At 40.1% G+C, this 26794-nt stretch overlaps 3 protein-coding genes across 6 annotated transcripts; all 3 read right to left on the minus strand.

Annotated features, from left to right (window-relative positions):
• Positions 1–1674: 1674 nt before the first annotated feature.
• LOC128255483 (uncharacterized) lies at positions 1675–26794 on the minus strand. Of its 4 annotated transcripts, none has more exons than XM_052985120.1 (4): positions 26723–26794; positions 2928–3002; positions 2759–2863; positions 1675–2226 (listed from the first exon to the last, which is right to left on the minus strand). In XM_052985120.1, exons 2-4 carry the CDS (start codon positions 2945–2947, stop codon positions 1800–1802), a joined length of 552 nt encoding a protein of 183 aa, XP_052841080.1. In that variant the 5' UTR covers positions 2948–3002; positions 26723–26794; the 3' UTR covers positions 1675–1799. The 4 variants fall into 4 exon arrangements, with proteins under 4 accessions (XP_052841080.1, XP_052841077.1, XP_052841081.1 ...); XM_052985117.1 differs by lacking the exon at positions 26723–26794 and adding an exon at positions 3474–3564; XM_052985121.1 differs by lacking the exon at positions 26723–26794 and adding an exon at positions 3474–3525 and having other exon boundaries at positions 2928–2978.
• Positions 5370–6584, minus strand: LOC128255482 (60S ribosomal protein L22). Its single transcript, XM_052985116.1, has 2 exons — positions 6443–6584; positions 5370–6385 (listed from the first exon to the last, which is right to left on the minus strand). Exon 2 carries the CDS (start codon positions 6381–6383, stop codon positions 5499–5501), a length of 885 nt encoding a protein of 294 aa, XP_052841076.1. The 5' UTR covers positions 6384–6385; positions 6443–6584; the 3' UTR covers positions 5370–5498.
• On the minus strand, positions 25363–26195 carry LOC128255533 (uncharacterized). The gene is made up of 3 exons (XM_052985187.1): positions 26176–26195; positions 26090–26111; positions 25363–25683 (listed from the first exon to the last, which is right to left on the minus strand). The coding sequence occupies exons 1-3, from the start codon at positions 26193–26195 to the stop codon at positions 25363–25365; spliced, it is 363 nt and encodes a 120-aa protein (XP_052841147.1).

A 26794-nucleotide genomic window follows, 5' to 3' on the forward strand; every position in this document is an offset into this window, starting at 1 on the left:
TGTACATTATGCACCTCATATTTTCCTGGGCCAAACACACAGATTCCGCCGAGTTAATGTCGCATTAAGATGGCAATCCCCAACTCGGATCCCATATAAATCCGCTGGCGGTAGCCCGCTCATATGCATTCCGTCCCTGAAGTGTGGGTTGCGGGAGGAGGTCAGGAGATGAAGGTGCTGCAGAGATGGTGCAGATAAATTTTCTTGTTGTCACACCTTGCAAGTTGCATGCCACATAAATATATTTCCACCTCAAGCCGCTGAAAGGTGACACTGTCTGCATTGCTGTGCACCTCTCTGTATTTTTTCGGGCTGGTGTGGTGTAAATAAAGATATCAAAAGGTAGCACAACTCGATTTCGTATTCAGATGGTCCCCCCCCCCCCCCCCGAAACCACTGGGCCAGCTTCTTTGCACCTTTCTGCAGATTGAAAGTGAAATATTATTGAATGCCGGCAGAGTGAGGATGCGTCCTTCTCGGAACTCGCCGTATTTAATTTATTGGGAATATTTGATGTTTGATTTTTTTCGCCTCGTCCTTCTTGTCTTATCGCCCTGGCATTGACATTTTATTTTCGTCAGAGATTGCACTTTCAGATTGGATGAAACGCGAAAAAAAGAAAAAAATACAAAAAGGAGGGAGACTGAAATGCCGTCCAAATATTTGGGTTTGAGGTCGAGTGAGCCAAAATACTGGGATTTATGGTAAAAGCGTTGAGAAGACAGATGAGATATAAGGCAAATTTCGCTGAGCTGGTTAAATTATGCAATGAAACCAGAGAAAGTTAAGTAAATCCACTTCCAAAGACAAATATTATCAAAACCTCTTAAATGAAATATATAAAATCGATTTACGCAAATTAAAAAAATTAATTATTAGAAACATTGCAGTTGATCACTTCACATAATTGTCTTATTAAACGTTTATATGAGTATTTGTATAATTTGCTCAGACTTTACAATTTAAATCTTCTTTTTAATTATCAGACCGTTTATTTTTACCATATAAATGATAATAAAGATATTTAATCTTAGCTTGGAAAATAGATAAAATACCGTTAACTAAAAATTTGGTTTTTTTAGTCTCACGCAGTTCAGATACTTAATCATATCCTTTTAAGATCCACTTAACCCGCCGCGCAGCCGATTAACAAGAAGTCCAATCTACGTAGAAATCAATTAGCAACTGTCTGGAGTGCTGGCCAGAAAAGTGAAAATCCGGAGCAGACAGCATAATGCCACCCAAGAGCTGTCAATGGAAGGAGACCACACAACTGGCTGGAGGAGTAGAAAATGAAGCCTGGTCACGCACAGAAAATGAAGAAAAAAAGCAGCGAGGGGGTGTGGAAGATAGAGATCCCGATTCCCAGCTCGAATATGAAATTATTCAAATGCAGGCAGAACATATAAATTCAAGTTAATCCGCACAGCTGGATGCCAGTCCCCTGGAGGCGAACGAGCGGATCTGGTTAGTGGGGATCTATATAGAGCTATATATAACGCGTGTAAGGACTCAAAGCTGCCTGCCCGTTGATGGGCGCCAGCCTTTAATCATTATTAATTATCCAAGTCGGGGTGGAGTATAAATCACTTGTGCTTGCGCGCCCCCTTTTCGGTGGGAGGAGTGCCTAATCTATTCCTTGCCAACTTGCAAAACGCTGAGAAATGCGGCTAATTACCGGGGAGGCAGTCTAGCATCAACAATTCATTTATTTCAACGTGAAAAGGGAATGATGCGATTAACTACTACATAGAAGGTAAATGAAGGATCTACCAATTGCTGTTCTGCGATCTGCCAGACTAGTTATCCTCATCGCTAGCCGCCTCCTCTGTTTGCTCAGCCCTATTGATGATGCATATCTCCACGAAGTCATTGACCTCCAATTTGAGTGACTCCCGAGCCAACTGTTCAGCTTCATCCAGTGTCAAGGACTCCTTCCAGTGCTCCGCCAAATAAGCCACTGCTTCATCAGATTTTTTGCCCTTTGCTGCATATATCACCCGCCTGGATCCTCCATTTGCTTTCAAACTGTAGATATGGAGGCCCAAATCATCCTGGCCGCCCAGCAGGATATCCACGGACTCGTCGTATTCGAACTTCTGGCACAACAAGTCCCGCACCTGGGCCACCGTCATCTTTTGTCCCGACTCACGTGTTAGGTAGTCCACCTTCACGCACACATCAAGAACTTTTTTGCGTTCAATTCCAGAACGAGGGGCACAGCAGCTGTAGATTACAATTTGCAAGGGAATTTATGTACTATTAACTAGATTATTAGACCAGACAAATAAAAACTGTTAAGTTTTGACAATTAATATGCAAAAAACAATTTTTTTTTGTTTGTAGGACTGGTAATTTTTATTGGAAATCTCTTGCAAAAACAATTTAAAAGGGGAATTTCAAGTTTTTATTAAAAAGTTAGGGGAATTTCAAGTTTTATTAAGAAGTTAGGCAATTTTTTACTTCGGATAACATTTGTCCAACAGGAAGAAAATTCACATTCCAAATTCGAAGTACTTATGTTAACCTTGCAGTAACAAAAAATATAATTATAATTGTTAATTTAATATATCAATTAATCCAAAAAAATTGGTAATAGGTTTGCCATCTGGGTTTTACTAAACTTAAAAAAGTAACAAGCAGACTTGAATGTTCTACTGATTTAGATATGAGAAAAACACCATATCTATAAATTATAATACCCTCTGGAAGAAAATCTTGAGCAGAGAATACGAAAACAAAACTTGAATGCCCTTACTAAATGCGCTCTTCCAGTAGGTAAATAAGATTGTCCCTCGAACTGGTGGCCAGAATCACTCCGTCGTCACAGATTAAACCCACCATGCTGCCTTCCTTACGAGTCCTGTGGGAATAAACATATTAATAGTAACACAATACATTTTTAAAGTCGATTCCAATCGACTCACCTTTCGCCATTATCTGACATTTTGGAATATAGTCACCGAAAAGCGATCAAGCTGAAAAAGGGTCGGTTTAATGATCTGAAATTAAATATAAAGAGCCGAAACGCGTTAGCAGAGAAAGATAATAATTTGCTCAAGTGGATGGGGGCGAAAAAAAGTGTCAACGCCGGCGGAACAAAAGAGAGAATTACTTGTGTGGCCCAGAAGCGTGGATATCATGGCCCATCCATTGTCTGGAAGTAAGCGATATTGGCAGTACGAGGCTATCCGTCACCTACACTTGAAGGCGATCCACAGATGGTGGTGACGGGGATGATGCGCCAACTGGTTCGCGAATGTGATCATCTATGGGCCACAAGTGCACCTGCTGCTCGAGGGCTATGGCCCTAAAAATAGACGCAACCAGTTGGCGCAGTCAAGACCAGAAGGCCTCGCAATCACGGACAAGGGAGATATTTTAACGAGCGCCATCAATTTTAAGCGACACTGTCCGCGCAACGTTGTAATCGATGTGTTAATTAGCTTAGCCAGGGACAGGGATTAACTAACTTCGAGTCCGAATGGATTACAGTCTTTGAGATTCTGGATCTGTAATTAAAAGCCAACTGGGATGAGTTTAAAAACAGTAGAGCTGTGCTAAGCACTCACGATAGTATCCATATATCGAATATTTGGGTTTGTAATAGAATTTCCACACTGCCTTTAGTTTTCTATCGAGTTAGCTTTAACTCGACTGTTTTCTTCATTCTGGGCTAACTCCATAACTCTGGTTATGAGAGAAAAGTTCAGAAAATTCAATTATTTGGTGGGACATTTCTCTGCAAAATCTTAGATTTTTCTCTAAAAAATGTTTGTCCATCTTTAGTTTCCTATAAGAAAAAACCGAGTTGTGCTCTATATTGAAAAACACTAAACTCGGAAAAGTGTGGCAGCTGAGTTAAAGGTTTCCGCTTAACGTAATTAGCTATTTTGTAGCTCTTATGACATTCATTAAGTAATATTTGTTTATAAAATAATTTTTTGCTTTTTATAATAAGCTATGATAAATATATATCAGTTGTAAATTCGTAGACACAACTAGGATGTAGCTATTTTAATATTTTTTTAACATGAGTTACAATGCCTTTTCAATTTAAAATACAAGAAAACCAATTTTTTTTTGATTTTCCATACTATTGACACAATGTTTTCCCAGCTTTAAAAACAGTGTTTGCAATCGATTTAATTTGGAATTAATAAAGTGACAGTCGCTTAATATTATTTTTCCATTAAATGCTTCGTAAAATCAAAGCGAGTTGTCATCGTTACTCATTGTTAAAATGTTTGTTATAAATAAAAGGTAATCTTTATGAGTTACTAACATATGATAAACATTTTTATTAATAGGAAAAAATTATAAGTGTCAGAAGTTTGATTAGCAACACCCATGAGTGTTAGTTCATTCAATTTGAATCATCGGTGGCTGTCAGATTTCTTGCCAGTTAAGTCTACTGTCAGATGCTGTTCCTTCTGTTTGGACCTGATATCGTTTTCCCATTTGACAAAATAATAATCGCGTGTGTGTCTCTCTCGACTTCCCCTCTGCTGAAGCCCCTTTAACATTCTTAGTATCATTATTGGTACTCGTCTGCATGTCTGGAATTTAATTTTTTCTGGCATTTACAAAACACTTCAACCCGTTTTGACAAGAGCCGGCGATGACAGCAATTACCATACGATTTGCATGACGTTTATGTTTATTTTCGCTTTGTATTCGTATTCTCCTCCCCGGCTGTCGTGAATATTTCGCTTTAGACATTGGGTTCTTTTTGGCCGCCAGACGAAGCGAACGAGCCCGCAAGTGCTCAGGTTGATTTCGATTTTGACAGCTGCCTGACTCACTCGGTTGGTCGCATTTTCGTTGGATTCGCATTTCATTAGCTTGTTATGGACCACCTACGGCCAACGCTGACAGACCTCAGCCCCCCCATCCCATGGTTTTGGCCATTTGGCAGACCCACAGCGAAGCAATTAAGCCGCCTGGCATCGAACACACAATCCCAACCAATGGGGCAATTTAAGGTATTTACAAAAGCGTAAAAAGGTAAAGAAAACAAGACTGGCTCCTCCTCATCCCAATCAAAACAAGACGAAAACCACTCGAGGCCCTCACCGAAATGTCAATCGTCCAAGTTAAAAGTTAAGGCTGGATGCGAAAAAGGCAGCCTAAACGAAGAAACAATCCTTCCTACCTGCTTTTGAGATATATAAACTTGCTAGTTTTTCAAGGAGACTACAAATCATATGGAATTTTAACAAGGCAATGGCTTGGCAACACATACTCAAAACAAAAATGCTTAGTTGAGTAATTAAAATACTGTTACGTAAAAAAGTTTTAAAATAAATCTTTTTCAATTTATTCTGAATGGAATGTGTTATAAAAAAGATGTTGAAGAATAATTTTTATTCTATTTATGGGCCACTTTAAAAGTCATTCATAAAAAAACACAGCAATTTTAAGTACAGAAAAATTAGCGAAAAATATTTTTTCTTTTTTTAAATGGCCCATTGGATTAACAGGAAAATGAAAAGTTCCTAATCCGTATCATCCCCTTCGTCGTCGTCCTGGCCCTGCATCTGGAAGTAGCGCATGGCGAACGTGTCCTTGCCGGTGGACACAATGCGCACCCAGTCGCGCAGGCTGTGCTTCTTCAGATAGCGCTTGGCCAGGTACTTGAAGTAGCGCTTCGAGAAGTGCACCGCACTGTGCACGATCAGCGAGTCGTTCTTGGGACGCTCGAAAAACACCAGGTCGGCCAGCTGGTTGACCTTGTTCTTGACCTTGATGTGCGTCTTCAGGTACTTCTCAAGGTCGGAGACGTCCAGGAGCAAATCCTCGGCCACGCATGCGCAGTCGATGACGAAGCGTTGCCAGACCTTCTTTTTGGACACCTTTTTTCCGCGCAAAAGATTCTTCGGGTGCTTGGCCTGCGGCTTTGGTTTGGTTTTGGGTTTGGCCGGAGCAGCAGCCTTAATTTCGGTGGCATTCGGAGCAACTTCTTCCTTGGATGCTTTTTCCTTTTTTTCGGCCTTTGGAGTTGCCGGAGTTTTTGGCTTGGTGGTTTGTTGCGGAGTCACCTTTTTGGCAGCTGGAGCATCCGATTTGGTTGTGGTCTCACGATTCGGGGCTGCGGATTTGCGTTTCTTAGCAATCACAGTGGCCGAAGGACCGGAGGACGAGTCCACCTCCTTCCCAGCGGTTTCGACGGTTTTGATAGTCAACCCTTTCATGGCCATACCCAGATTCTTTAGAGCCACCGCCGGAGCTTTTGCTACTTTCTTAGAAGACACAGTGGGGGCTGAAGATTTAGCAGAAGCGGCGGTTTCTGCGGGGGCCACCTTAGATTGAGTATTCTTAGGCGGCACTGTGGCCTTCGGTTTGGCCTTGGATGCCTTCTTTTTCGGAGATTGGGGCTTCATTTCTGATAGAAATAATTTTTTAAATTATATCAATACAAAAAGTTTTACAAATTTCTTACTATAAAGCTTGCAAATCGAGGAGCACGTGACTTGCTTAGCCGAAAATGGAGCACGAAAAGAATTAAAGTGACCAAGTTCGGTTAAGCCAAGAAGCTGGCTGCGCTTTTCGACCAGTGTTGCCCTTCTCCCAATCGATTGTTGTTTGCGTAAAGTGTGAATAGCTATTATTCGATTCTTCTTTGGCAAATTTGTAAAAACAGGAAAAAACTATAAAAAATAAAGCAGATCGTGGAGCGGGGCGGCAATGTTGACGCTCTGACTTAACGCTGAATAATTAGCACGAATTGGCTTCATTTCTGATAGAAATAATTTTTTAAATTATATCAATACAAAAAGTTTTACAATTTTCTTACTATAAAGCTTGCAAATCGAGGAGCACGTGACTTGCTAAGCCGAAAATGGAGCACGAAAAGAATTAAAGTGACCAAGTTCGGTTAAGCCAAGAAGATGGCTGCGCTTTTCGACCAGTGTTGCCCTTCTCCCAATCGATTGTTGTTTGCGTAAAATGTGAATTGCTATTATTCGATTCTTCTTTGGCGAATTTGTAAAAACAGGAAAAAATAATGAAGATCGTGTAGCGGGGCGGCAATGTTGACGCTCTGATTTGACGCTGATTAATTGGCACGAAGTTATTATTACCGCTTGTCGGTCAGGCATCAATTTGCCCTTGTTTACGTTGTCTCGCCTCGAGATCAGGTTGTGCAATTTGTAAGTTTATATTATGCTACTCCCTTTTAAGCTGGTTTATTATAGGGTTTGGTACTTAAGTGAGGTCGATTTAATCTGAGGACACAGGTTTAATATAAGTTACTAAATTGTGAGGCATATTATATTTTCATTCTCACGAATTCTCGGACCAAAAAAGACATCTCACCTTTCCCAGACCCTTGGCAAATTGATTTCCAAAAGCCTGATTAAACTCTCATCACAGTCTTTTTCTCTTTTTCTGCCAGTTCATTTATTTCCAAGTTGTACAAACATTTAGCTATCGCTTCAATATTTTTTAACCAAAAAGAAATCCCTAAATTGCATAACATATCGCTTTGCAACGAGCGCCATTTATCAAATTCAAATGAAAGAGCTGGCCACCAACTGGGATGTTTGATTGGTGAGGTGGGGGATGGGGATTAAGGTTTGGAGTAAGGCATGCCACCTCCTATCGGCAGAAAAAATAAAAACAAAAAAGTGCAAGGCAAAGTGAATTCCCGGGGAGCGTTTAATCAAAATTTACCGGCGAACGCGTTCGCTGACAATGAGAAATTGCAACAAATTCGCGCTACAGCGAATCCTTCTTTCCCTCTCCGTCTCTTTCTGCCTAGCTGCAGCTGTCTCTCTCTGCTTTTGTGCAGCTGTCTCTTTTGCTCGCCACTGCCAAGAGCAAACAAGGCCCAAAGTGGGGGACGAGAGGTGGAGTGGCGGAGTGTCGATAGCAGCGCAAACAAAGCGCCGCAGAAAGACCAAAGAAATGTAGCGATCACGTATACGCACCCCTGCCCACCGAAACTTAACTCTCCTCCATCCATCATACTCTTTTACCCTTACAGAGTGAATTATTGTTTTTATAAGCAGTTTAATAACTAAGCTCACATTAACGGAAAAAAATACAAATTGCAATCTGAAAACAAAAAAATTTTATATATTTTATGTTGTTTTATTCAAATTGAAAATTACCGTTTTCCAAACTCACAAAATTCTTAAAAATTCGATTTTCTGGTAGATTGTTGAGACTAAGGCTGGTTGGACTTGTTAAACTTTTATCTTCCACATAATAAACGTAACATACTTTAAAAAATCATACCAAAAAAAAATTAGGTTGACAAAGACCACCGGAAAACTAAACAATTTCATCTCAGAAATAAATTGTCGATCGGATCGTGCCAATATTGCTGGAGATCAAATACTAATACTAATAACAAGGAATTCGAAATGTCGGCTACCAAAGACAGTGTTCACCTTTTGGTTTCCCATCAGTCCATGAAGCTCCTGCTGTTAGGATGCAACTCGATTTGCATGCCGCCGACTGGATATTGTTTTCTGGCTTTAGGTTATTTTTTCTTGGATTTGTTTCGGTTGCGGATATGAAAAATGATGCCGAAACAATTTTTACAGCCAAAAGCGCTCGCAGGCCTAGCCTCGCCGCCACGTCCTCCTCGCGGATTGGATTATTCGGAGGCAGGTAAAGGCAAGTGGAGTGCCTCCCGCTCACTGCGAGCACTCGAAATTGATTGATGGGCCCGGCGATGGGAAAACTGCAGCGGTGGGCGTGACGCCTCCTTTTCCCCCTCCGAAAACAGGGGAGTGATCGGCGGAGTCGTGCGGCTTCTGGCCCGAAATCAATCTGGCTAAACGGTAGCAAATGGGCGGATGGAAAGCGGAAAATGGGTATGGCAGAGCGGAGGCGTTTTTGGCCTGGGATTTTGCCTTGTTATGGATGGCGATGGCAATGGACGTCCAGGGATATTGATCACTTTGTCATCAGGTGGGCAGTGATCGGAGAAGGGTTTTAAGAGACAGAAGAAGGCTGCAAGCCAAGTTACATGTTTTTTAAAATTAACTTATTTGTGCCAGGAAATTCTAGCAATTCAAATTGTCTATGATGTATAAATAAAAAACAAACGTAAAAATAAATATTATGAATAGATGTATTAATTCCGGCAAAAAATAATACAAATTTGTTTCTGATGACTTTTAAATTTAAATTTATTGCCATTCATTTTCAGCGTTTTCGTTGAACCCATAAATTATAGATATTTCAAAACATAATAATAATATTCGCTATATATATTTATTTATTCAGTAACATAAATTTTAAATCCATTTCCTACCCAGGAAATCAAATCTAAAGTGGTGATTTATTGGGATCAATGCAAAGGGACAACAATTTGTGTATATTTTTATCAAGAAAACCAGTCATCGCCATTTAAATCGATATTCCCCAGCTGTTAACACCTTTTTTCTATTGCCATAAATTTGCAAGCTTAGCCAAATTGATCAGGCTAATGAAATGCAAGCCGCCAATTGAGATAGAAAATGCAAATCCCTGGCTGAGCAGACAAAGAGTGCCAATCGCATGGCCACAATATACGGCCATAAAGTGCTCTAGTTGGCCAAAAACAAAAAAACTATTACAGACTGACTCACAGAGGAGACCAGGCCAAAATTGGAAATGTGCCAACTAAAATAAACAGTTATTGAGTTGACTGTTTGACACTTCCCGCTGCGATAGGCCAGAGAAAATGAAATGGGAAATGGATACAACACCTGGTGGCTGGCTCCACTCCCCAATCCAAGTGCAGCTCTGTCTCCAGTCGCTCTATTAATTAAATTAAATTTCAATATAAATTCAAATGGGCAAAGCGTGCCCGCTTACGAGTTCTAATTGGGCGAGTGCGAGTCAATTAGGCGGGGGAAAACACGAAACACAGTGGGAGAGCGGGAAAGCGGGAAAGCGGGAAATCGGAAAAGCCCGCCCATTGTGAGCCAGTAAGTCAGGATTGGATTGTTGTCGGAGCCGGAAAATGCGAAGTTGGTTGCGGGTGGCGAGACCTAATTGTTTATTTATGGAAAGGCCCCAGCCGCTTGCCTTTCGAACTCCTTACCGACATAACTTTCGGCGGCCAGGGACCGGGCCTCACATTTCATTAATCACGCAAATGCTTATCGCCTGGCCGGCAGTAGGAGCTCCTTTTTCCTCGAAGAGTCAAATCGTGGTCATAATTTGTCTGACTTGCTGGAAAAGCAACGGTGAGCAGTGTGAATGCGAAAATGCGCCTTGCATGACCAGGCCCAACCCAACTCCGAATCCGAACCGAAACCCAAGCCCAAACCCCTCATCATCATCATTCTGGATCCGCCTGCTGACCACTTTCGTGCCCTCCCTGCATTTTTGTGCCCACCTCTGATTATGTGATGCTTTAATTCTGGACCTGAACGGGAAAAGTGCAGCAGTACGGAAAACAAGAAGGTGAGAAATAAGTCCACGAACGCTGTGGTGTGTGAAAATTCTGTGGGAGGCTCTGAAGTGACGAGCAAGTCATTTAGCTGGTTGCATGAAGGTGTCAAGAGTACACTAAAACTAGATTTCTATTTAAATTATTTTTCGATTCTTTTTTCGGTGTCTTATCATGTATGGTAATATTTGTTTCTTATATCCTTATATTATCAGTTAAAGTAATTAATGTCTTCTTAAGATTATTATTATATTATAGAGAAACAAAAATTTAAGATGGACATTTTTTTTTAGTGTCCTGAGTTTTCCCATTTGCACTAGAAAGTTGTCTGTTTTTTTTTTAGAGGGAGCCCTTCGATCCTGTTGACAGTTTTTCCTGCTTTGTGTGGGCCATTACAATCACTTAACTTGATAGTGGCCCCCAGCCACTCTGAACTTTGATCTCGCCCACTCTCTAAATTAAGATATTATCAGATCTGACAGTCGTAACTTATGTCATTTATGTCCGCGATATCTGCGTACCCACCCACACTCTGCTCGTTCGCCGTTTGAATAGATGGAGATTGCCCCCAGGAGCTGGAACTGGCCATGAAAAAAGAGAGCATCCGCCAGACAACCTGGCAGACACTGGGCTCCTTTTCGGCCATATTAGCAAGGCAAATTTCCCAAAAGGCGCAGGAAAAGCTGTCGAAGGAGTGGGAACAAGTGGGGGAGATGCGCCAACAAGTATGCAATACAATCTTGAAACTCGAATAACGGAAATAAAAATTATGAGCCTCGAATATTTTAGCGTTGGCAATTTGCATAAGAAAACCGTTACGAGAGAAAAGGAACTCCGGCTGGAGAAGTGGCCACAAGATTGGACCCGACTCGACAAAATTTTCTTTTTTCCGGGTGGTGGGAGGTAGGGTTTTCGGAACTTAGAGCACGTGCCTAGTAGGCCGCACCCTCGAATGGCCGTGCAGTTTATTGTTGTTTGGGCGTTGTAATTGATAAGTTAATTTACATTTTTATTGAATGGCCCAAGCAATTGTTGTGACTTGTCGTTGTGCTCTTTGTCACGAAGGTCAGGCCGCTTTGCATATTTCCACCCACACGCCCCATGTTTCCCATTTTCATGCATACCGAAATAAAAATGTTTTTTATTTGCCTTGGTCGTCTGTGGCTCGGGTGAGTTAATAAAACGAATTTGTGGTTTATGTTCCTAGCAAGTCGGCCGTGTTTAATGCTCAATTGGGTGGAAAGTCTGGGCCAAATCCAAGAGGAACAATTGATAAATTTGCACAAACGAATAAATGTGTTGTGGTTAGTCATAAATCGAACACATCTGTTGTGAAAATCTAGAAATAAAATGAGTTAAATTAAGCGATCAACAAAACAAGGACAAGAAATGAAAAATATGTTCTTCCATTTTCTTTTAATTGAGTGTTTGAGTAACCACACCAAATAGAGGTATAAAACACTTGTTTTTATCATTCCCAATAATCAATTAAAACACAGTCGGACATGGTTAAATTAAAAAAAAAAAATAGGTAATATAGTTTCAAATGTGTATAGTTCTTAAGATTAAATACTCCATAGCAGACAAGATAAGAAACTACATATCGACGCAGGATCTTTATCGAAAGTTGTTGTCATTCCATTCTCTATAATGCAATATTTATATTACACATTTTTTTTAACACTTGCAATCCAGTATTCAATTGTTTTTTATTTAAACATACACTCTTTTACGTTTAAAAATGTACTTTCTGTTTGCAAAGCTTTTCCCGTTTGACGTTTGATTGTTTCTGCGCATTTCTCTTTCAGCTGGGTCGAGTGGCTGTGCAAAGAATGGAGAATGCATATCCATTTCATGTTCCATCGCCCAGTCGTGCATGAAAAGTTAACGAGAATTGATGTTCCATGTATCGCCAAGGCAAAACAAAGCATAAATTTCTCAGTCGCTCGCCGACTGAAGTTGCCAGTTGCCAGTTTTACATGCAGTTGCAGCCGCAGTTGCTGTTGCTGTTGCTCCTGCGATGCTGCTGCTGCTGTTGCCACATTGCGACGAATGCAGCTCTGTCGATATCGGACTGGGGCCAAGTACATTGTCCAAATACACACACTCGCATTCGGCGAAGGTCCCCGAATGCCCCCCTATATGTGCCCCCCATTTGTAGTTGCTGTTTTCCCTTGGCCGACGCGACGTTGCATAAATTTCCAGCCAACGAATTCAATTTGCGTAACGCATGCGGATGGGTCCCGAAATGGAAACGGGTTGAGAATGGATGGAGATTGCTATTTGGATGGAGGGGAGTGGAGATTGGGAGTGGTTCCCGGGCTGCTTGACCGAATTTACGCGTATAAGTTTTACTCTTTATTTCAGTTATTCTCAAATCCGCTCGGATAACTTTACACATGTAGCTGACCTTAGCTGAATTAACCTTTAGTTAGCTGCGATATGAACAAACTTAAGAATACAATCTCACTTAAATGAAAAGATGTTATTTAATATATATGTACTGTCATTAAGTAGTTCTCTTATGTTTAAGGCAGTGCAATAAAAAATTATTAATTTGTAAAAACTAACACACCAGTTATGCAAAGTAAACATTCAATTTTAAATATTAAATCTGAAATCAAAATCATTGGGGTAGTTGATGTAAAATGTAGTTTGCCAGCTTACTCACTAAAAGTTAATAAAGTCATAATTGAAAAATATATTTTTTTTCCCTAACTTTAAATCTTATTGGACTGGCAACCAACTAAAAAACTAAGTAGTCTAATTTTACTTTGTTAAAAAGAATTAAAATCCGGTGATTAATCTGAAACCTTGATTATTGTATTTCATTTTAATTAAGCGTAATTTTCCCCAGTGCAGGGTTACCGTATGGGACCTTGGCTCAACCTAAGCTCGTGCCTCACGGCTCGTGCCCACGTCACGCTGACAACTCTGGTCACGGGCCCAATCAGTGTCGCGTCTAATCCGGCTCCCTCCTCTGGCGAGTCCCCGGACCAAACCGAAACCCATGGCTGAATGCAAATCACCTCGTTGACTTGTGGCCACTGTGGGTGGGCAAACTGCCGCCTGGAGACTTAGACGTGTGGATCAGCGGGCCCCTGTCTCCTCTGATTTGAGTTGATGAATTGCAGTTTCGCTTGGCGACTGAAACTGCGACTGCAAAATGCGAAATGCGAAAAGCGAACTGTAGCCCCTTCTATTGGCAGACAAACAGAGTTTCGGCTTCAAGGAGGTGGGGATATTCGCCCAGCTGAAGATGCAGGCCGCTCAGAGATAATCGCTCTTGAGCTGATTACGTGGACAATGGACAAACAGGGAAAAGCGAAAGGAGAGCTCTCCAATCCGGCTGAGTGGGTTTGAGTCCAGACGAAAGATTCGCCGTATGATGTGGTCACTTGCATGTGAAATTGCTGGATGGGGTGACACCGAAATGTAGTTCAAAGTGGGCTAAACAACGTTACTCAGTGCCTCCCAAAATTAAACTAATTATGGGGTTATATACAGTTCAAATTCTTAAAACATTTAATTTTTTTTGTATTTTGAAAGTGTACATATATTTAAAAATACACATATCGCTCCGGTGAACACTTTCGAAGTTACACCAAAATTTAAAGAGGCATTTCAAAGTGCTTGCAAGCACAAGTACTCAGTTGTAAACTTTAAACGCGTTTTATTTAAAATGGTGTTTTTAAAGACGGTGACCATCATTACTCGAAAAAGGCTAAACCGATTAGTCTCAAGTTTAATCGCCAGCTTCTTAAATATATTTTTTAAGGAATTTATCGATAATTTTTTTTTGTTTATTAGCAAATTAAAACCGAAATTTTGCTCAAAAAAAATTTGTTTGTTAAAAAACTATGTTTTGTTTATTCCTTCGATTAATTACGAGATTGGGTAATATTTTAACATCTCTTTGATTTTCAAATTTGTGATGATCCAGTTCAAAGGTATAGTGGTCACACAAAACGCCTGTTTTGAGAGGAGCTCCTGGAGATTAGATGTGGCTCCTTCCCAAGAAATATTTTTCCACTACTTAGTCTTAAAATACAGTTAAAATATAACATAATATGTGTACAAAAAATCAGATAATTAAATTTGATAGATTACTCAGAAACAATAATAACTGCATATAATCCTTTAACAAAGACTTTTTGTAAATATTTACATGAACTGTTAAACTATTTCTGAAGTTTTGTAATGCATTACTATTTCTTAAAACCTATAAATCTTAAACTAAATTAAATTTGACTTTGATGATTATTAAGCTTAATTTATTATTTTCTATGAAAAAAGAATGAAAAACATTGTGGCCATAAGAGAGAAAGGCAAAACTCAAACTGTTACATTTGTAATGCAATTGTGTCAGTCGTACACGACCATTATAAACCTCTAATTTCATCAGAGCAAAGCCTCATTTTTTGGAAAAGGAAATTGCAACCTATCCCATGCAAATGTGGCAAAAGCCGCCATCGATTTTTATCAAGCCGATTATATTTCTAGCCCTTCATCAATTTACACCCAATTGAACGCGATGTTTGTCCAACTCATTTGCATAATATCGCATCAACAATTTATACCGTACCATACCATTGCCGAAATGCAACTGTGCAGCCAAACAAAAGCTGCAAAACCCAATTAAATTCCAATCAGCTGCCTCAATTAGTTGCTATGCCCCAAATGTCAGTAGCTAACAGATCCAGAAGCGGAATGAGAATCAGTATCTGTATCTGTATCTGTATCTGTGGCAGCGGCTGCGTCAATTGAGCGCTAACAAAGATAAATGGCTGAAGCCACAAAATTGATTTGGTTGACAGTTGAATTGTGGACTCCGCTTTCCCTTCTCCTTTTCCGCGACTTTCCCCGCTTTCCCCCGCCATTTCCCTGTGGATGTCAAAGCTGGAACTGCAACAATAAGTGCAACACGATCAGCAACTGTTGCCGGTCAATGGGAATAAAATCAAAAGCATATTTCTCAATCATTCATTCAATGGCGAAAAATATTTCGAAATAAAAATGGCAAATGCAAAGGGGGCGGTAGTGGGGCAGAGGGCGTGGCTGCATCATTGGAATATCGAATGAAGCACTTAAATGCGTTTGAGACCGACTGCCAGGCTTCAGTTCTGACCGGTTGCACTGTCAAATGCAATTACGCATACGCCATGGATGCCCGCTACCATCAATAAGAACAAAGAGGAAAGAGGGCGTAAAACTGGGGGAAAATCGGGGACCAAATAGGGGAAAATGGAGGGGGAGGGGGAGGCGATGCTGCTACTGCCAATTGACACTTTGACGCATAAATCAACTTTATTGTTTATTGATTTTTATGTTTGCTCGGCGTGTTTTTGTGTCAGTTTATTAAATCTTTGTCTCCACAATCTGGAAACCCGCCTTTATTCATCTCACCCTCTCCCTCCCCCACCCCCTCCGCCACTCTCCATTTCAGTTTGCCGGTTATTTATTTGAATTTATGCGATTTAAATGAAATTGGTTCATTGTTTGCCCGTGTTGGGCATCAGTCAATGCAGACAATGCATCAATATATTGAGGTTCTGGACATGTTCAACAATTTATAAATCGATTAAAGATGTTTTATTATTCTGTTTTCTGCGTAGTGGAAAATAACAGCGAGAAATGTGTGCCAGGCAATAAATATGAATGGTTTTGCTCGTTATCCTAATGAAATCTCTGCCCTCGGTTTTGGTTCCTGGATCAGTGGACCATTCTTCTTTGGATTCCATATTCGATTTATGGCATTGACGACTGTAAAAATGATGTAGTTAAAATAATGAAAATACAATTTTCAGTGGACAGATTACTAAAGGTGGATCGTAAAAGGTAAGATAGGATACAAAAATGGATGGAATTTAAAAGTATTCTATGATATGGATCTCAGTGCTTACAAAACAATCATTTAATCTTCCAACGTCAGTATTTTGGTTAATTATGATAAACTTTCTTCATCTACTGCAGTTCGACTGATGAAAATCATTCAGTTATTCAATCAAAGCTCAACTGAAACGAATTCATGACCCCGGCCGAAAAGTCAACCGGAAAAGCTTTTGAAATATAATGCGAATTCCTCAGAAACTTTTGCGCAACGCAACTGTCAATGCCCAAAAGTTTGTCCTGTCGAGAAACAGATATGGAGGATATAGTTGGGGGCTGGGGCCGAGTACGGGGTATCCACAGACCTAGACTCGACTGCCGAACAAATTAAAATTTAAATGAGCTGCCGGCGGTGCCGTTTCCCACTCACTCCCTCCTGCTGTTACTGCGAGTCCTTTGGCATACCCATCTCTGCATATTGACACGTGACAAAGCTGAGATGCCAATAAAATACGAACAAAAAAAAATAGTCTTTTGCCCCCGGCAATAGAATCGAATGACCTCCCCTTCCCAAAACCCACTGTGAGCCACCACCCACCGATTTCCTAAAATGAAGGCGTAAAATGTTCGAAACAATTTCAATAACCGTTTCCGGGCTGGAGTTGGAGGCCAAATGCTTCTGGGGGAAAAGCTAATAGAAGAAGCTGCTGGAGCTGTCTGATGAGTGCTGAGTGAAATACTGAATTTAATTGAAAAAAACGACTGGCGATGAAATCGATTTTGTTTTGTTTTGTTTCTGTTTGAATATTGGTCCCTGCTCAAGTTCTATTTGTAAACAGCCTGGGTAATTGAAAATGCCGCAGGTCAAAATAATTAATTGTGTTTTTCTATATATATCAAAGGGATGTTCGGATGGCCAAGGATAAAGTTTTCGATTGAGCGAAACTATCACGAAATCCCGACTTTTCCAGTCACAACTCTGGCATCCTGAACCGAAGGATGGCGGCATTCTGAAAAATCTGTTGTGCTAATATGACACAGCAACGCAGCTTTTCCGGGCCCGGAAACCTATCCTCTCACCGGTTATCACCTGAGCCCGTGGTTCCGTTCGCATGTTTTGGTTTTAATCTGCGACAGAGCATTAACTTTCCAACGCACACGGGCACAGCACCTAAATTGCTTCACTTCGGAGCTTCAGATGGCCCGAGGTCAGGACGATGATGCTGCAACCGGGACACTTTCCGTCCCTATTTAATCCCCCCCGCATTTTGCTCCAGCTGACAGGGGCTTAGGGTCCGTTTGCCGGGCGACATTTTATGAGCATTTTCTGGACTGGGACGAGCTGGCCAACATGCTGAACATGTCAGCGAGCCATATTGAGGCTGGACGGTGAGCTACTTAGGGTAGAAATTTAACGCCATTCGGTGACGTGGCACAAAGTCCTGGGCAGGGAGTATCCACGGCTAGATTGGAAACAGAAATGGCATTTAAGGCACCTGTGCATAGGGAGTGCTAGATTTCCTACTCACAAGTGGAAACAACTCCATTAAATATTCAAAAATAAAAACAGCAATGTTTGGTAGAGTTTCTGAACAGTGTAACTTACTTTAACACAAATTTGTAAAACCCTTAATGTATTTATTAAATAAAGTTTTTTGTTATGCACGTTAATCGAAGAGTAAAAAGGAAGACGCGTTTTCTTAAAAAGTTTAAAAAGGTAGTGGCGATCGCATCTTCAACATAAAACATTTCTAATATCAAAATTACAAAATAATATTTTTTCGAGAAAAAAAATATACAACTATAGTTATATTCTTTTTATTACATTTCGGATTATTTGCAAAAAAAACTGATCCAAACTGATCCACTATAAATACCCTTGAGCCAGCACAAAACACACCATAATAACAAATCCAGGTCACAAAGAATATTAAAAAAAAAAAATACTGATCCAAACTTTAACGTTCAGAAATAAAAGGAAAGAGCGCAATGGTAAATATTTCAACAAATTCATTCAAAACAAAATTTTAAAGAAATATGAATAGATTACCCAACTCTCCAATATTATATTTTTTATATATATTATATTGTATTATATTTCAAAACGTAAAATTAACTGAAATAAAGATGATACCTTTTAGTTAAATCTAAAACAATACGACAATTAAGCACCAACCAGACAGCCTCAAATAAATGCTTTAAATGTTGTAAAATTGACTTTCGAGTTCATTAATTTTGCACTTGTTTAACTATCTGACCATCACGGGCACCTCAACAAAACAATTTAAAAGTCATCGTCGTCAGCGTTTGCAGAAACTCCTGCAACAATTCTTCCTGGTTTTCTCCTGTCAGTATCTCCATTTATTTTATTGCACATTAGCTGCAGATAGAGAGGTGCAGACCAGTAGAAGAATTGGCCAAGAAGCCAGACACATGTGGCCCCATCGGTGGTCAAAATGTTCAAATTAAGAGCTCTTCTCAGCTACATAGCTTATACCTTTATATTTCTGGTATTTTCTTGAGAACGTAAGCTTGTTCCTGCTGCAAATTGGACAATCAAAAGTTTGGCAAACAGGTAAATTAAAGTGAGAGGCAAAAATGTTGGGCTTTAAAAGATAATGTTTAGATTGACTTAAGGTTGCGTGAATGAATAGACAAGACTTGGCACAACTTAGAAGCCGAATACGTATTGTAAAGTTAATATATTATTGTATAACTTTATTGAGGAAAGAGATACATAAAACCTCTGTTCTTACTTAGATATATGATACCTAATGGATGCACTCACCTGTGCCAGATGAAGTAGGGCCAAAAATGGCAAAAAGAAATCACCATTAGAGCTGTAAGTTTTTCCGCGCTGATTTCACATTCTTGTTTTGCCAAAGTTGGGCAATTAGAAGAACGCGCCAAATGGCCTCTGTAAACTCAGTTGAGCTCAGCTTGACTGGAAAGGCGCTAAAAAACACATTAAAAGTTATTATGGGAAACACTCGACGCCATTTGCCAGATTCGCTGAAGAGTGGGTGCTGTGTCCATCATCCTTTTATGGCTCACTTTTTTGCAGGCGCGCTTTTGGCAACTGAAACGAAGTGAATCCATATGTGCAGGGTGAATTTTTGTTGCCCGGCTTTTCTCACCATTCTATCCGCAACCCCCCTCTCGCTTCCCCTTTCCCACTTTAAAGTTAATTATGTTGACATAGTCAGTTTCCGTATTTCTTTCTGTCTCCAACCCTTTTATTAAAATGAGGAGCGGCATTTTCCCTGTGCTCGCCTGCATTTTTTGTACTTCTGCGACAACCACGCCCACCGCCCCCCCGTCCCAGCAGTTATTAAGAATTCATGCCACACCCAAAGTTCCACAAAGACGCCCACGGGGGGTGGAGAGTGGTTCCCTGGACGGGGGCATGGGCATCCAGATCGGACGGCTGCCAAGTTACTCAAATTAATTAAGTTTCGCCTTTGCCAACATCGAGCATACGCCCCATTGCGCGACCGCCCACAATCATACCTACCTTGGAACCCCCGAAACCCTTCCTCTTCCCCTTCCCTTCTCCCTGCCCCTCTCCTAGCCCCTATGCGCTGCAGGGTCTGCGGAGCTTTTAAATTTTTCAAGTGACATTTGCCAGACATTCTCCTCCATGTCTCATATTTTAACCGCAATGAAGCTGATTGCTCCAGCAGCGCCCCTGCCGGCCACTTTGGGAATGTTTGTGAGTGTGTTGTTTGTGGGGGACGGGGAACCTTTTTAAAATTAAAATAATTGCTTTGCGCATTTTAATTATAAAAAACTATTGATGGCACGGAAGTTGCGTTAGGAAAAAATACATGGCTAAAAAACAAACAGCGGCGAACTTTCCACTTGGCCACCACCCCCAGAAAGGTTGTGACTTTAAAAAGCTTTTTCGTAGTTAGAAAAGAACTAGTATGTTTGAAGCAAACTTTGAACATTTTTTTTATATATTTTCGTGAAGCTAATACTATAAAACTAAATGGGGCAAAAAAGTAAACTTTTCAGAATTGTTTTTAAAGTTTTAATTTTTTAGAAAAAGTAAACCATATTATTATTATTTCTTTTCCATTTATTTATTTGCCAGAATTTCAGACATAAAAAATGTGACTTATTAAAAGGTTTCGGTTTGTAAAAGAATGAACCATTTAGAGAAACACACCCAATAGTTTGAAGAAATATAAAAAAAATAAATTATTATTTGTCTAAATTCAAAACAAACATTGTTAAGAATATTTTATTTTAATTTTAAGTTACAAGACTATACAATTTTTACAAATATTACGAAATTAATTAAGGTATTACATTAAAGTACAATATAGACGAACTATGTTCTTATATTTGGAAAAAATTAACTTGATTTCTAAAGAACGGTTTTTAGACAAAAATCAAATTAAGATTTAAGTTTTGATATTCTTAAGTTTTTACCTCATTTTTTTTGAGTGTCCATTGCCCCAGTCCCTTTTTCAGGGCCCTCTGTTGAGGGGGTGATTGTTGTTATTGTTATTCCGGTTGCTCTTTCTGTTTCCAGGAAAGACGCCTTGGGCCCTGGTTGGATACTTGAACAATATTTTCATATTTATTCAGGCGCGGACTTTGCTTGACATTGGTAGCCGGATCCCGAGGAGAATCCCTCCAAAGCGAAACTAATTTGCGGTTCGGCTGCCCAGCGAGTCATCTGCAATTTCCTTTGCGATGCGAGAGGGTCTGTGTTATTGCGCCACGCCCACTTGCAAGGAGGCTTAATAAGTTGGCTTTTTGCGAGTTTGGGGAATGGAAACCTTTTGGGGTCAACTTCCCGGGGGCTTCGGCACACGCATCGCGTGGTATCTGTGTCTGGACCTCTCACTTCTCCCTCCGTCTGCTCGATATTGTGGAACATTTTGGTTTGGCTTCTGCAGCTTAATTAAATTCTTTTCACTTGTTCAGCTCTGTGGCTCTGATAAGTCTGCGCAACAACAAACAAATTAGTTTAGTGGAAAAGTTATCAATTAAGTAGCCGGGATTCTCTAGGCCAAATGCATTTGATTGGGTTCTCGCTCTGATGGTCGGGAAATTGGTTTGCAAGTACATTGACATAATTCTAGCAAATGAATAAGAAGATGTATATTGAAGTAAGGTTAATATCAGCACTCATTTCGCAGTTGCCTTACAATTTCATCACAAAAGATGTAACCATTTCGTTTATTTGTAATTATTCCGTCTTCGGGTACGATTGCTTCATTTAGGAGACTTATTTTTTATTTTAACAAATACTATAAATAAGTTTGGAAAAGGCTACCCACATATCATAAAACAATTTATCAAAGGCTGAAGTACTATGAAAAAATAAATTGAATTTATTTCTTCAAATATGCAGCAATCTCTATAAGATTTTTTGGTTAACCCCTTTTTTTAACGATATTTTTTAAATTAATTTGGCTACCCACGTATCAAAAAATATTTTAACAAAACCTGAAACAACATTAGTTTCCTTTTTAAACCAACCTGATTTGATCATTAAAATAAATAAAATTAAATACTATTAAAAAAATAAAGTGAATTAAATTCTTAAAAATACGCAGCAATCTCTTTAAAGTATTTTTATTAACCCTTTTTAAACAATATTTTTTAAATTAATGTGGCATTTAAAACTTCGCTTTGTGCGTATCTAGCCTCTCCTTTTAATGTAATTTCTGAAAATTATTCACTCACCATTGACAGTTTCTGGGCCTTTGTTGAGTGCGAAATTAAAATGATCGTCGTCGGCTTGAAGGCTCGCCGTTTATTGTTATGGGGCTCTGTGGGTCTTGCGGTCTCCCCGTCCGGATCATAATTCACAGCCGCATCGGAGGATATGGCACAGGGAGTCCTCCTTCCTTCCTGCACTGCATGCAATATCCTGGCCCAAGCTGGGGCAATAATTTAAATGCGCTCTATTATTTATTTGAGCATATGTCAATGGAACCTATTTATTTATTCACGCCAGCGACAATAAACAAAAAGTTTCGTATAGAGATGCAAAATGGGAATAAAATCGCTTGTGGACTCAGCACTGGCGGCTGTTAATGAGCAGAGGGAAAATCAAGGGAAAAGGTCGGAAAATTGCATGGAAAAGGGGGGCGTGAACGGTTTATGCCGCAGCGATGGCAACGCGTTGCTGACGTTAATTGACCGCAACAATTTTTTCGCCGCTGCAGTGTGCAGTAAATTTTAATGAAATTGCTGCCATTGCACACGCCCACCGATATAAGGAGGCGTGGCCAATCGCCTCCCGGATTCCCTGCACCCAACGTGCTGATGACATGCTGTCAGCGACACTTCGTGCCGCTTGTTGCATGCCGCAAATGCAACAGCAACAGCAGCGGCAGCAGCAAAAATAAAACTGAAATTAACATAAACAAAATAAAAATCTATACGGGAATGCGAGAATAAAAATTCTTTACGACTGGGCTTAATTCCCGTCTCCTCTAGCCTCTGCTCCTGTTTGTTTCGGCTGCCATTTTGTGATGTTGCTGCATTTATAAATTAATTAAAAGCAAATTAACTTTATGTTGCATGTCCAATTTCATTAAAGGTTGCCAATGCAGCAGCAGCATAAAAAATAAATTCTATATGCAGAGATAGTCGGCAAGAAAGTGTTTATAAAAAGTTGAACTTACAAAGTTGTTTTTATGGCATACAGTGAACATGTTTAATATCCTTGATGAATACCGTTTCTATGGGAAATTAATTCTCTAGCAACCGAGAACTCATGTAACAAGTACCGAATGTAGGAAAATAGTTTTTTTTTAACCTTTTAAGGATAGTAAGTCCCACATTATTTTTATACCCTTGAAGAGGGACATTATAATTTTGGTAGTTTTTCAAAATTTAGAATTGTTAAGTATTTCAGAATTATCGTTTAAATTTCATTAAAATCGGACTACTATATCAATTAACTCCCATGGAAACAATCGGAATATTAAAAAAAAAAACTAAAAATTAACTTTTATATTTTTAAATTTTTTCAAAAATTCTCTTGGAAATAGTAATAATTTAAACTATCAAATTTATCAGATTTACGATTTTAATTTAATTCAATTTGGAAAACGATATATCGATTGTTTGAGCTGAAAATCATCGTAGCTCAATGTTTTAAAACATTTTCGCATATAAATATGCAAGGGTATATAAACTTCGGTATGCCGAAGTGTGCTTCCTTTCTTGTAAACATGATATCATTTTTGAAGTCCACATATAGGTTAAGTTTATGAGATTTATGCTACACATATGCTACACCTGTAATGCATTTATCTGCCCAGAGCAACAGGTGACTATTCCATAGATAATCCCTTCCGCCCAACACGTTCGTGTACATTATGCACCTCATATTTGCCTGGGCCAAACACACAGATTCCGCCGAGTTAATGTCGCATTAAGATGGCAATCCCCAACTCGGATCCCATATAAATCCGCTGGCGGTAGCCCGCTCATATGCATTCCGTCCCTGAAGTGTGGGTTGCGGGAGGAGGTCAGGAGATGAAGGTGCTGCAGAGATGGTGCAGATAAATTTTCTTGTTGTCACACCTTGCAAGTTGCATGCCACATAAATATATTTCCACCTCGAGCCGCTGAAAGGTGACACTGTCTGCATTGCTGTGCACCTCTCTGTATTTTTTCGGGCTGGTGTGGTGTAAATAAAGATATCAAAAGGTAGCACAACTCGATTTCGTATTCAGATGGTCCCCCCCCCCCCCCCCCCCCCACGAAACCCCTGGGCCAGCTTCTTTGCACCTTTCTGCAGATTGAAAGTGAAATATTATTGAATGCCGGCAGAGTGAGGATGCGTCCTTCTCGGAACTCGCCGTATTTAATTTATTGGGAATATTTGATGTTTGATTTTTTTCGCCTCGTCCTTCTTGTCTTATCGCCCTGGCATTGACATTTTATTTTCGTCAGAGATTGCACTTTCAGATTGGATGAAACGCAAAAAAAAAGAAAAAAATACAAAAAGGAGGGAGACTGAAATGCCGTCCAAATATTTGAGGTTTGAGGTCGAGTGAGCCAAAATACTGGGATTTATGGTAAAAGCGTTGAGAAGACAGATGAGATATAAGGCAAATTTCGCTGAGCTGGTTAAATTATGCAATGAAACCAGAGAAAGTTAAGTAAATCCACTTCAAAGACAAATATATCAAAACCTCTTAAATGAAATATATAAAATCGATTACGCAAATTAAAAAATTAATTATTAGAAACATTGCAGTTGATCACTTCACATAATTGTCTTATTAAACGTTTATATGAGTATTTGTATAATTTGCTCAGACTTTACAATTTAAATCTTCTTTTTAATTATCAGACCGTTTATTTTTACCATATAAATGATAATAAAGATATTTAATCTTAGCTTGGAAAATAGATAAATACCGTTAACTAAAAATTTGGTTTTTTAGTCTCACGCAGTTCAGATACTTAATCATATCCTTTTAAGATCCACTTAACCCGCCGCGCAGCCGATTAACAAGAAGTCCAATCTACGTAGAAATCAATTAGCACTGTCTGGAGTGCTGGCCAGAAAAGTGTGAAAATCCGGAGCAGACAGCATAATGCCACCCAAGAGCTGTCAATGGAAGGAGACCACACAACTGGCTGGAGGAGTAGAAAATGAAGCCTGGTCACGCACAGAAATGAAGAAAAAAAGCAGCGAGGGGGTGTGGAAGATAGAGATCCGATTCCCAGCTCGAATATGAAATTATTCAAATGCAGGCAGAACATATAAATTCAAGTTAATCCGCACAGCTGGATGCCAGTCCCCTGGAGGCGAACGAGCGGATCTGGTTAGTGGGATCTATATAGAGCTATATATAACGCGTGTAAGGACTCAAAGCTGCCTGCCGTTGATGGGCGCCAGCCTTAATCATTATTAATTATCCAAGTCGGGGTGGAGTATAAATCACTTGTGCTTGCGCGCCCCCTTTTCGGTGGGAGGAGTGCCTAATCTATTCCTTGCCAACTTGCAAAACGCTGAGAAATGCGGCTAATTACCGGGGAGGCAGTCTAGCATCAACAATTCATTTATTTTCAACGTGAAAAGGGAATGATGCGATTAACTACTACATAGAAGGTAAATGAAGGATCTACCAATTGCTGTTCTGCGATCTGCCAGACTAGTTATCCTCATCGCTAGCCGCCTCCTCTGTTTGCTCAGCCCTATTGATGATGCATATCTCCACGAAGTCATTGTCCTCCAATTTGAGTGACTCCCGAGCCAACTGTTCAGCTTCATCCAGTGTCAAGGACTCCTTCCAGTGCTCCGCCAAATAAGCCACTGCTTCATCAGATTCTTTGCCTTTTGCTGCATATATCACCCGCCTGGATCCTCCATTTGCTTTCAAACTGTAGATATGGAGGCCCAAATCATCCTGGCCGCCCAGCAGGATATCCACGGACTCGTCGTATTCGAACTTCTGGCACAACAAGTCCCGCACCTGGGCCCACCGTCATCTTTTGTCCCGACTCACGTGTTAGGTAGTCCACCTTCACGCACACATCAAGAACTTTTTGCGTTCAATTCCAGAACGAGGGGCACAGCAGCTGTAGATTACAAATTGCAAGGGAATTTATGTACTATTAACTATATTATTAGACCAGACAAATAAAAACTGTTAAGTTTTGACAATTAATATCTACGTTTTTATCAAACAAATTACAATCAGTTCTTATGCAAAAAAACATTTTTAATTGTTTGTCGGACTGGCAATTTTTATTGGCAATCTCTTGCAAAAACTATTTAAAACTTGAATGCCCTTACTAAATGCGCTCTTCCAGTAGGTAAATAAGATTGTCCCTCGAACTGGTGGCCAGAATCACTCCGTCGTCACAGATTAAACCCACCATGCTGCCTTCCTTACGAGTCCTGTGGGAATAAACATATTAATAGTAACACAATACATTTTTAAAGTCGATTCCAATCGACTCACCTTTCGCCATTATCTGACATTTTGGAATATAGTCACCGAAAAGCGATCAAGCTGAAAAAGGGTCGGTTAATGATCTGAAATTAAATATAAAGAGCCGAAACGCGTTAGCAGAGAAAGATAATAATTTGCTCAAGTGGATGGGGGCGAAAAAAAAGTGTCAACGCCGGCGGAACAAAAGAGAGAATTACTTGTGTGGCCCAGAAGCGTGGATATCATGGCCCATCCATTGTCTGGAAGTAAGCGATATTGGCAGTCCGAGGCTATCCGTCACCTACACTTGAAGGCGATCCACAGATGGTGGTGACGGGGATGATGCGCCAACTGGTTCGCGAATGTGATCATCTATGGGCCACAAGTGCACCTGCTGCTCGAGGGCCATGGCCCTAAAAATAGACGCAACCAGTTGGCGCAGTCAAGACCAGAAGGCCTCGCAATCACGGACAAGGGAGATATTTTAACGAGCGCCATCAATTTTAAGCGACACTGTCCGCGCAACGTTGTAATCGATGTGTTAATTAGCTTAAGCCAGGGACAGGGATTAACTAACTTCGAGTCCGAATGGATTACAGTCTTTGAGATTCTGGATCTGTAATTAAAAGCCAACTGGGATGAGATTAAA

The sequence above is a fragment of the Drosophila gunungcola genome (genome assembly GCF_025200985.1).
Source record: "Drosophila gunungcola strain Sukarami chromosome 2R unlocalized genomic scaffold, Dgunungcola_SK_2 000011F, whole genome shotgun sequence".
Lineage (NCBI taxonomy): Eukaryota > Metazoa > Arthropoda > Insecta > Diptera > Drosophilidae > Drosophila > Drosophila gunungcola.

Excerpts from the sequence above, each read along its gene's own strand:
- LOC128255483 (XM_052985120.1), bottom strand. The coding sequence starts at position 2,947 with ATGTCAGATAATGGCGAAAG. Across the intron at positions 2,864-2,927 it reads ATGTCAGATAATGGCGAAAG|GACTCGTAAGGAAGGCAGCA; the intron begins GTGAGTCGATTG and ends TTATTCCCACAG. Across the intron at positions 2,227-2,758 it reads CTACTGGAAGAGCGCATTTA|CTGCTGTGCCCCTCGTTCTG; the intron begins GTAAGGGCATTC and ends TGTAATCTACAG.
- LOC128255482 (XM_052985116.1), bottom strand. The coding sequence starts at position 6,383 with ATGAAGCCCCAATCTCCGAAAAAGAAGGCATCCAAGGCCAAACCGAAG.
- LOC128255533 (XM_052985187.1), bottom strand. The coding sequence starts at position 26,195 with ATGTCAGATAATGGCGAAAG. Across the intron at positions 26,112-26,175 it reads ATGTCAGATAATGGCGAAAG|GACTCGTAAGGAAGGCAGCA; the intron begins GTGAGTCGATTG and ends TTATTCCCACAG. Across the intron at positions 25,684-26,089 it reads CTCGTAAGGAAGGCAGCATG|GTGCGGGACTTGTTGTGCCA; the intron begins GTGGGTTTAATC and ends CGGTGGGCCCAG.